This window comes from Elaeis guineensis, chromosome 14, assembly GCF_000442705.2.
Source record: "Elaeis guineensis isolate ETL-2024a chromosome 14, EG11, whole genome shotgun sequence".
In the NCBI taxonomy this organism is placed as follows: Eukaryota; Viridiplantae; Streptophyta; class Magnoliopsida; order Arecales; family Arecaceae; genus Elaeis; species Elaeis guineensis.
The window spans coordinates 44527092-44538448 of record NC_026006.2 but is presented as its reverse complement, the minus strand read 5'-3'; the positions used below and the strand labels follow the sequence as shown (position 1 = coordinate 44538448).

The 11357-nt window shown below is 37.2% G+C and overlaps 2 protein-coding genes across 15 annotated transcripts in view; one reads left to right on the top strand and one right to left on the bottom strand.

Annotated features, from left to right (window-relative positions):
- The window catches only part of LOC105057841 (SNF1-related protein kinase catalytic subunit alpha KIN10), a 71963-nt gene that overhangs the window by 43763 nt on the left and 16843 nt on the right, over nt 1-11357 (top strand). The window lies entirely within an intron of this gene.
- LOC140853756 (uncharacterized) lies at nt 8025-9350 on the bottom strand. The gene is made up of 2 exons (XM_073248698.1): nt 8547-9350; nt 8025-8036 (listed from the first exon to the last, which is right to left on the bottom strand). Exons 1-2 carry the CDS (start codon nt 9348-9350, stop codon nt 8025-8027), a joined length of 816 nt encoding a protein of 271 aa, XP_073104799.1.

Genomic DNA, 11357 nt, shown 5'->3' with positions numbered 1-11357 from the left:
ATCTGTTGCCCAGCTATGCAACCCAAGAGGGGGGGGTGAATTGGGTTTCTAAAAATTTTAAGCCCAACAGATAACTTATGAAGAACAAAACAATGGCTTTAAATCAATATTAATTACCTAAAGCAGTATTGCAAGGATATAATAAAGAAATAAGATAAAGCGATAAAGCACACCACAAACACAAGGATTTATAGTGGTTCGGTGCTAACCTTGCACCTACATCCACTCCCCAAGATCCCACTTAGGAATTTCAATCCACTATCTTTTGTATTCAACCCGAATACAAAACGTCGGAAACTCCGACACTAGCTATCCCAAGCTAGAATACAAGAGTCGGAAACTCCGACACTAGCTATCCCAAGCTAGAACACTTGTTTCCGGGTACAAGCAAACCCAAAACACTCCGATTTCAGGTTCGGATCAACCTTTCCTTGTTTTGGAAATCCTCCAAAAACAAGAACAAAAACTCACAAAGAGTTAGAAATTTGAGCACAGATTAATACAATAACAGCTCCTTAAATGAGCAAATATAACAATAAAAGCTTTACTCAAATGAAGAACCCCTTTTTCAGATTTTCTCAAGATGAATGAACGGTTGAACGAATGCTTGAGAAGAGGTTGATCGTTGATTGAAGATCTCTTGAAAGCTTTGAACGATCTCTAGATCAAGGTTGAAACAATAGGCGTGAAGAATTCTCTCCTTGAAAGATCTAGCTTTTCTCTATCACAATCTCTCTGGTATATTGTGGATCCTCTCTCTTTTTCTCTTTGGATTTTTCGTTGATCTCAGGCTTTTTCTTGCAAATTTCGGATCCTCTCTTCTGTTCTTCTCTTTTTCCTCTTTTTCTCTTACATTTGATTTCACGTTTGATCCGCTATTTAATCTGCAATTTCTTTCATCATTTAAAGCATTTTGTAGCATTAGAAGCAAGAGAAAACAATTTAGGCAGATAAAGAGCCGTTAGAGGATTTTTAGGAAGCATAAATGGCAATTAAAACGGGCAAAAAAATAGCGTTGCTGACATTTTCCGTCGCAGGGGTCGACTCATGAGTCGACTCATGCTTCAGGGGTCGACTCATGAGTCGACCTCTGTTGCAAAAATCAGAGAATGCTTTTCTGGAATTTCTTGGCTCAAATTAGCAGGGGTCGACTCATGAGTCGACTCATGCCTTGTGGGTCGACTCATGAGTCGACTCACAGGTCGTGCCAAGCCAGAAAACTAGCGTACCAAGGAGAATTTTTGCGTGCCAATCAGCTCACAGTGCCATGAGTTGACTCATGAGTCGACTCATGCACTTCAAACCTTCATAACTTCAAAAATATAAGTCCAAACACAATGAAATTTTCACCAATAGATTTCAAATCATTTGTTCTACCAAATGGTACTATCAAATCAGGATTTTAGTGAAATTACGATTTTGCCCTTGAAGAGCATAAGGATTTTTCATTTTAAAATATTGTATCCCTTCAATCTGCTTTGTAATCATCAAAATCAATCTAGGAGCAACAATCTCCCCCTTTTTGATGATGACAAAACATATGAACAAAAATATTTATGTTAATGCATTAATTTCAAAAGAATCCATTATAGGTGTATATGCTTGAAAAGAGTATGATTCTTTTGGCATGTAATATAAATGCAAAAATAGTTTGTCCATTTTCTTAAAGATTTGAAAAGGGTATTAGATCATTTTGAGTTCAAGATATATCAGAGCAAGAGAAGATAAATAACTTTTTCTATGTATCAGAGCAAAAATAATTTTTACAATGATATCAGAAAAGATTTTATAATGTATCAGAGCAAGAAAATTTTTAATGTATCAGAGAAAATTTCATACTGTATTAGAGCAAATGTTATAATATATTAGAGAAACCTTCACACTGTATCGGATCAAATGTTATCATGTATCAGATCAAGTTGAAAGAAATTGTAGGATGTATCAGAGTAAAACAAATTTCTTATTGATGTATCAAGGTGAGTAAAATTTCAAAAGCAAGTTTGAATATCAGAGCTTATATAAAAAAATACTTATTTGCATTGTACTCATGATTTTGCTTTTGATGGATAACTTTTTGTTAAAGTTCTGTCTGATACCAAATTTTGATACCAAAATTTCTCAAAGTTTTGTTTAATCTTTCAATCCTTGTTTTTGTCTAATTTCTCCAATATTTATTTAATTTCTTCAATATTTGTTTTAATTTAATTTCTCCTCCTTTTTCTCATAATTTAGCCCATTTTTCTCATAATTTAGGGTTTTGCTTTTTGTCTAATTTCAATTTTTATTTAATTTTAATTTCTCCCCCTTTTTGACATCATCAAACATAGTTAACTCTTCCTTTTCTTTTTCTGAAATATTCTTTAATTTCCTCCTCTTTAGAGTTTTTCACAAATGTTTGCTCCCCCTTAATGTAGCAATTATCAATAGCAAACAACAACAAGGAGAAGATAATATTTCAATAGATGTATCAGAGATTGAAATACAACCAAAATATAATCATTACAAAGAGGTAGAAATATAGGTAAAAGATGATTCCATTAATATTATAATTGTTTCAATACATAAAATTCAACCAGCTAAATGTCAATACATGGCCCCAAGGTATAGATCCTAGAATAAGATACTAACTCCTAGGATCTAGATAAGTCAATGATCAGAGTCATCAGATATAGGGTGAGGAGATGATGGATCAGAAGTGCGTCCTCTACCCCGTCTGCCTCTGCCACGAGTGGAAGTGCTGGCACGAGCAGGAGAACGAGATGAACTGGGTGGCTGAGAACGCTGAGATGCTAGGGACTGAACAGAAAGGGTGAGTCTGATAGAATCAAGTACGTTCAGTGCTCTGGAAACAGATTGAAGTAGAGCAGTGAACTGGGTGGTAGCATGCTCACTCGATCCTCTGATCTCTTTCCTCAGTAGCTCATATCCACCTTCTAATGCTCCTCTGAGCCTGCCAGCCTCTGCAGTGAGGTCTGTGACCTCAATAGTAGACTCCTGTGGCTGGGGATGGGCCAATGCAAGAACTTGCCCCTGCAAGTCAAGAACTCTGCCAGTAAGTCTCCAGACTGTATCCTCAAGCTGCTGTATCCTGACGGACTGATCTGAAATCATCTGAAATACAGTGGAGATGTGGGGAGTAATGGTCTGATCAGAAGAAGTAGCTCCAGGTGCAAAAGAAGTACTACTCCACTGGCTAGACAGCAAAGAAGCCACACGCTGTGAAATATGCTCGATCTGATCGTCAGCCAGTCTGAACTCTGATGGAGGAGCTCTGCTCTCTGGCTGATACACTGGTGTGGGCATCCTAGTAAACTCAGAAGGGCCAGCCTCAGTATCAGGAATGAACTGGGTATCTGGTGAAGCTGCCCTGAAGTCATGTACAGGAGAAGATGGACCTTCTTCTTCTACTCTGCCTTCAGTTCTGTCTTCAGCTCTTTCCTCAGCTCTCTCCTCAGCTCTTTCTTCAGAGCCCTTGATCCAACCACCAACAGTCTTTGTAATTCCCATTCGGTGCAGGCTGTGTTGGTTGAAAGTGTCCACATGTGAGAGCTTGGTAGGTGTCTCCCCCTCACAGCTAACTCCAAACCTCCTGAATACTCTAGTAAGGGCCATACCATAAGGCAAGTGTGCCTTGGATCTGTTCAAAGTTTCTCTCATGGCCTCTATCATAAGTGCAGGGAGGTTTAGGGAGGTCTGAGTGATGATATGAAACATGACACATACATCTCTGCCAGATAGTAAGTCATGTCTACCACTCCTAGGAAAGAATAGTTTTGTCACAATCTGATGCAGGACCCTCATCTCAATGGACAGTAGCTTTGCTTCCAATCTGTTTAAACTTCCTGAAAAATCTTCTCCTAAGATAATTCTGATCCCTTCTTCTTTAATTGGGAGTTCCATATATGAGTATCCTTCACTAGGCAACTGAAGTATCTCTCCCAATATCCTAGAATCCAAACAGATGTCAATCCCCTTTACAGTTGAAGTCACAGACCCGTTTCCATAATTTAGGTTCTGGTAGAACTCTCTAACTAGATCAACATAGGTGACTTCCTTAAGAGAGCAATAAAGTTCCCATCCTTGATTTTTGATCTTGATAGCAAAAGTAAAGCCTTCTTTCTCAAAGAACCGAAAATCTATATTTTTCCCGGTTTCTACTTTTCTATCAGAAAGAAGATTTACACTTGGGCTTATGGAGGATTGAGAGGGACCTTGAGCAGGTACTGAAACTGGATTGGGAACAGTGGAAGACTGAGCATGCCTTTTCTTTCGGACAATTTCCTCAAGCTCTCAGATTGATTTCCTCATTTGGGGAAGTTTCATCTTTGGAGCCATATCCAATAAAGTAGCAGACAAGAAGACTTGAATTCAGTGGAGGAGGGATCACAAAAGAGTAAAGAAGAATTTTGGTGGAGAAAAGAAGTGGATTTTGAATGAACGGTGAAGTTCTAGGGCACGTTCCACTCGCGCCTATCACTGCGAGAAAGCACAGAAAAGTCCTTTTCAAGGAGGCGATTTTTGGTGGAGAGAAGGAGGGAGAATTGCCTCAGAATTGATCCTTGGATTTGGAGCAAAAAGAGTTGGAGAGGACGGCTTTCGGAAGGAAGACGACTCATCTAGGGTTTCCCGTTTTAAAAACAATGAACCCGATGGAAGTTGGTGGGATTTACAAGTTTGCCATTGAGTCGACTCATGGGGGTCGACTCATGAAGTTCAGAAAATCAGGAAAAATGCAAATAAATTCCAGAAAAATTCAAAATTTTGGGAGAAGGAATTTTGCTCAATGATAAGTTTTTAGAGTGATAAAACTGAGCTTTTGGAACCAGGATAGTTGTTGGAAATTGAGCTCTAAGAATATTTGATAATAATTAAGAGAAGTTTAGGCAAATGGATCTAGAATTCCTAGATTTCTCCTAATTTCACAGAATCTATCCTCACTAAGGGCCTTTGTAAAGATATCGACTAATTGATTTTCAGTGCAAACATATTCAAGAATTACATTTTTGTTTTGAACATGTTCTCTTATAAAATGATGTCTTATTTCAATATGTTTGGATCTTGAGTGTTGTATTGGATTTTTAGATAGATTTATGGCACTTGTATTGTCACATTTTATTGGAGTTTCATTAAGTTTGATTCCAAAATCTTCGAGTTGTTGCTTAATCCACAAGATTTGAGCACAACAACTTCCGGCTGCAATGTATTCGGCCTCAGCCGTAGACAGTGCCACCGAATTTTGTTTCTTGCTAAACCATGAGATTAGGTTAACTCCAAGAAATTGGCAAGTTCCACTTGTGTTTTTTCTATCTAATTTACATCTAGCAAAATCAGCATCAGAATATCCTAACAAATTAATTTGTGAGTCCTTAGAGTATCATAACCCTATAGTTTGTGTACCATTTAAGTATCTAAGGATTCTTTTAACAGCATTCAAATGAGATTCCTTAGGATTAGATTGATATCTTGCACATAAGCAAACACTAAACATGATATCAGGCCTACTTGCAGTTAGATATAATAATGAGCCAATCATACCTCTGTAGTATTTTAAGTCTACGCTTTTACCTTCATCATCCTTGTCAAGCTTACTTGAGGGACTCATTGGTGTGCCAATAGGTTTGCAGTTCTCCATTCCAAATCTTTTGAGTAGTTCCTTCGTGTACTTGCTTTGGGTGATGGAGATTCCCTCTTTTGATTGTTTGATTTGGAGTCCGAGGAAGAAGGTGAGTTCTCCCATCATGCTCATCTCGAACTCTCCCTGCATGAGCTTAGCAAAGTCTTGACAAAGGGATTCATTAGTAGACCCAAAAATTATGTCATCAACATAAATTTGTGTAATTAGCATATCATTTTGGTTTCTTTTAATAAATAGGGTTGTGTCTACATTGCCTCTTGAGAAACCATTATTTAGTAGAAATTTGCTTAGCCTTTCATACCATGCTCTAGGTGCTTGTTTTAGACCATATAAAGCTTTATTTAATCTAAAGACATGATTGGGAAAAGCATGATTTTCAAATCCAGGGGGTTGTTCTACATATACTTCTTCAGAAATATATCCATTTAAAAATGCACTTTTAACATCCATTTGAAATAGTTTGAATTTCATAAAGCAAGCATAAGCAAGTAGAAGTCTAATGGCTTCTAATCTAGCAACAGGTGCAAAGGTTTCATCAAAATCAATTCCTTCTTCTTGATTATATCCCTTAGCAACCAGTCTTGCTTTATTTCTAATTACATTTCCATGCTCATCTAATTTGTTTCTAAAGACCCATTTTGTGCCAATTATTGAATAATCTTTAGGTCTTTTTACTAAGGTTCAAACATTATTTCTTTCAAATTGATTAAGTTCTTCTTGCATAGCATTAATCCAGTTATGATCATTTTCAGCCTCTTCAAAAGTTTTAGGTTCAAGTTGAGATACAAAAGCACAATGATTAAGTACATCTCTAAGTGAAGAACGTGTTTTTACCCCATGCATAGTATCACCGATAATTAATTCCTTAGGGTGGTTGTGAACATACCTCCATTCCTTGGGTAAGTCATTTGTACCTTGAGGTTGTTCTTGAATTTCTTCACCTTTCTCATTTTGTTCATCTTCTTGATCCTTGTCTTCTGGAGTTGCTGAATCTTTCAGAGTGATCTCCTTCATACCTTCTATTAGTGGATCTGCATCATCAACACCCTCATTCTTCCTTGAAGGAAGATCGTTAGATTCATCAAAGACAACATGTATGGACTCCTCAACTACTAAGGTTCTTTTGTTGAACACTCTAAATGCTTTACTAGTGGAGGAGTAACTTAGAAAGATTGCTTCATCTGATTTTGCATCAAATTTACCAAGTTTTTCTTTTCCATTATTTAATACAAAACATCGGCAACCAAAAACATGAAAATATGCAATATTTGGTTTTCTTCCTTTCCAAAGTTCATAAGGGGTTTTCTTTAAAAATTGTCTAATTAAAGCACGATTTAAAATGTAACATGCTGTGTTAATAGATTCCGCCCAAAAATATCTTGGAAGGTTGCTTTCACAAAGCATGGTATGGGCCATTTCTTCTAAGGTTCTGTTTTTCCTTTCAACTACCCCATTTTGTTGGGGTGTCCTAGGAGCAGAGAAGTTATGGCCAATTCCATTTTCATCACAAAAATTTTCAAATTCATGATTTTCAAATTCTGTTCCATGATCACTTCTAATATTTTGAATTGAAAACCCTTTTTCATTAGTGACTTTTCGATGAAATTTCGTGAAAATTTGAAAAGTTTCATTTTTGTGAGCTAAAAAGAAAACCCAAGTAAAACGAGAGTAATCATCAATTATTACAAATCCATATCGTTTTCCTCCTAGACTAGTGGTTCTAGTTGGTCCAAATAAATCCATATGTAAGAGCTCTAAAGGTCTAGAAGTTGAAACAGTGTTTTTGGATTTAAATGATACTCTAGTTTGTTTGCCTAATTGGCATGCATCACAAATTCTATCCTTTTCAAAATTCAGTTTTGGCAAACCGAGAACTAAATCCTTTTTAATTAATTTTGAAAGAGAATGCATGCTAATATGTGCAAGTCTACGATGCCACAGCCAACTAGTCTCATTTATTTTAGCACTTAAGGAAACTAGGCATTGCATGTCTAATTTAGTTAAATCATTCAAGTCTACCATATAAACATTGCCATGCCTATGTCCTATAAATTTAATGCCATCGTTAATAGGACTTGTCACAATGCAAACAGATGATTCAAAACTTACTTTATACCCTTTATCACAGAATTGACTAATGCTAAGTAAGTTATGCTTTAAACCTTTAACTAGTAAAACATTCTCAATGTATTTGGAGGGAGTGATACCAATGTTACCTATCCCGATGATCTTTCCTTTGCCATTATCTCCAAAGGTGACCATCCCTCCATCCTTAGCATCAAGCGTGATGAATTGTGATTCATCACCAGTCATGTGTCTCGAGCATCCGCTGTCAAGATACCATTTCCTGTTTCCTTCTTGGGATGCTAGACACATCTGCAAGCACAGATCAAGTTTCTGTCTTAGGTACCCAAGCTTTCTTGGGTCCTTTCAGGTTAGTCAGAATGGTTCCTTTTGGAACCCATATTTTCTTTGTGTTTGCATATTTGTTAACAAGACATGTGTATGATTTATGTCCTATTCTTCCACATTTAAAACAAGTAATATTTGTAGACTTGTTACTTGAATAAATATCCTTCAGAAATTTTTGTTTCTTTAGGGGTTTATAACCAAGTCCAGCTTTATCATATATAGCTTTCTGATTTTCAAGGATCATATTTAGTTTGTTTGAACTTAAGGTGAACTTATCTACTATAGATTTCAGCTTGTTCATTTCATCCTTTAAGTTTTGATTTTCTTGAATCAAGGTGAATTTTTCAATTGAAAGATTTTCAGCTTGTTTCACTAAGGACTGATTTTCCAATTTCAGCTCTTTGTTTTTCTTTCCTAGTTTCTTTAATTCATCAATTGAATCATAGAATGCTTCTTGCAATTCTTCAAAAGTAAATTCACTAGTGGATTCAGAAGTTACCTCATTTTCATGTGCCATCAGGCACAGATTCGCTTGTTCTGTTGAGGTTTCCTCGTCGGAGTTTGAGTCATCACTCGCACTCCAGGTCGCCATCATTGTCTTCTTTTTGAATTTCTTTGGACCTTTCTTCAATTGAGGACAATCGGATCTGAAATGTCCTGGCTTCTTGCACTCGTAGCATATAGGGGTTTGATCTTTCTCCTTTTCTATGCTTTGATCTCCTTTTGTGAATTTCTTTCTCATCCCCTGTTTCCTTTTTCTTAGAAACTTCTTGAATTTTCGGGTGATGAGAGCCATCTCCTCATCCTGATCTTCATCTTCAGAGTCATCTGTTTCATAATCAGGTGAAGTTGTGGATTTGAGGACAATGGTTCTTTTCTTTTTGATTTCATCCTCTTGATGTTGCATCATGCTAAGTTCATGAGTCATCAAGGATCCAAGAAGCTCTTCTAGAGGTAGAGTGTTCAAGTCCTTTGCTTCTTGGATGGCAGTCACCTTGGCTTCCCAAGTTCTTGACAGTGACCTGAGAATCTTCCTTACAAGTTCACTGTTAGTATAAGATTTGCCAAGACTCTTTAAACCATTGATTATATCAGTAAAACGAGTAAACATAGCAGTTATGGACTCATCATGCTCTATTTTGAACAATTCATATTTATGTACAAGCATGTTTATTTTAGACTCTTTTACTTGATTTGTTCCCTCATGGGTGACTTCTAACCTATTCCATATTTCTTTAGCAGATGTACAAGTAGAAATGCGATTAAATTCACTAGCATCTAGTGCACAATAAAGAACATTCATGGCTTTGGCATTTAATTGTGCCAATTTCTTGTCAACCTCATCCCATTTTTTCTCGGGTTTGGTTGACTCCTCACCATCTATAATCTTGGTGGGTGTGTGAGGACCATTCACTATGATACTCCACATATCATAGTCGAGTGCTTGTATGAAAATCTTCATCCGAGCTTTCCAATAGGTGTAATTAGACCCATTGAAAAGTGGAGGTCGGTTTGTTGATTGCCCCTCGGCTAGAGAAGTTCCAACATGGGTTGCCATAGATCTTTGGCTCTTTGATTGTTAGATCAAAGAAGGGCTAGAGCACCGGCTCTGATACCACTTGTTGCCCAGCTATGCAACCCAAGAGGGGGGGGGTGAATTGGGTTTCTAAAAATTTTAAGCCCAACAGATAACTTATGAAGAACAAAACAATGGCTTTAAATCAATATTAATTACCTAAAGCAGTATTGCAAGGATATAATAAAGAAATAAGATAAAGCGATAAAGCACACCACAAACACAAGGATTTATAGTGGTTCGGTGCTAACCTTGCACCTACATCCACTCCCCAAGATCCCACTTGGGAATTTCAATCCACTATCCTTTGTATTCAACCCGAATACAAAACGTCGGAAACTCCGACACTAGCTATCCCAAGCTAGAATACAAGACGTCGGAAACTCCGACACTAGCTATCCCAAGCTAGAACACTTGTTTCCCGGGTACAAGCAAACCCAAAACACTCCGATTTCAGGTTCGGATCAACCTTTCCTTGTTTTGGAAATCCTCCAAAAACAAGAACAAAAACTCACAAAGAGTTAGAAAATTCTGAGCACAGATTAATACAATAACAGCTCCTTAAATGAGCAAATATAACAATAAAAGTTTTACTCAAATGAAGAACCCCTTTTTCAGATTTTCTCAAGATGAATGAACGGTTGAACGAATGCTTGAGAAGAGGTTGATCGTTGATTGAAGATCTCTTGAAAGCTTTGAACGATCTCTAGATCAAGGTTGAAACAATATGCGTGAAGAATTTTCTCCTTGAAAGATCTAGCTTTTCTCTATCACAATCTCTCTGGTATATTGTGGATCCTCTCTCTTTTTCTCTTTGGATTTTTCGTTGATCTCAGGCTTTTTCTTGCAAATTTCGGATCCTCTCTTCTGTTCTTCTCTTTTTCCTCTTTTTCTCTTTACATTTGATTTCACGTTTGATCCGCTATTTAATCCGCAATTTCTTTCATCATTTAAAGCATTTTGTAGCATTAGAAGCAAGAGAAAACAATTTAGGCAGATAAAGAGCCGTTAGAGGATTTTTAGGAAGCATAAATGGTAATTAAAACGGGCAAAAAAATAGCCGTTGCTGACATTTCCCGTCGCAGGGGTCGACTCATGAGTCGACTCATGATTCAGGGGTCGACTCATGAGTCGACCTCTGTTGCAAAAACCAGAGAATGCTTTTCTGGAATTTCTTGGCTCAAATTAGCAGGGGTCGACTCATGAGTCGACTCATGCCTTGTGGGTCGACTCATGAGTCGACTCACAGGTCGTGCCAAGCCAGAAAACTAGCGTGCCAAGGAGAATTTTTGCGTGCCAATCAGCTCACAGTGCCATGAGTTGACTCATGAGTCGACTCATGCACTTCAAACCTTCATAACTTCAAAAATATAAGTCCAAACACAATGAAATTTTCACCAATAGATTTCAAATCATTTGTTCTACCAAATGGTACTATCAAATCAGGATTTTAGTGAAATTATGATTTTGCCCTTGAAGAGCATAAGGACTTTTTCATTTTAAAATATTGTATCCCTTCAATCTGCTTTGTAATCATCAAAATCAATCTAGGAGCAACACAATCGAAGTGACCATCTAGCAATGATACCCGACGGTCGGATAGGTCGAATGTGTAGAACAACATTCTTAGAATCCATGCGGATATAGTTTTCATATAATTCATCCCCTTGACCAAAATGCTCATAGGACACCTCAGAGTTCAACTGTCAACTCTGATCAGATTGTCCACATTGT

Excerpts from the sequence above, each read along its gene's own strand:
- LOC140853756 (XM_073248698.1), bottom strand. The coding sequence starts at position 9,350 with ATGAATGTTCTTTATTGTGCACTAGATGCTAGTGAATTTAATCGCATT.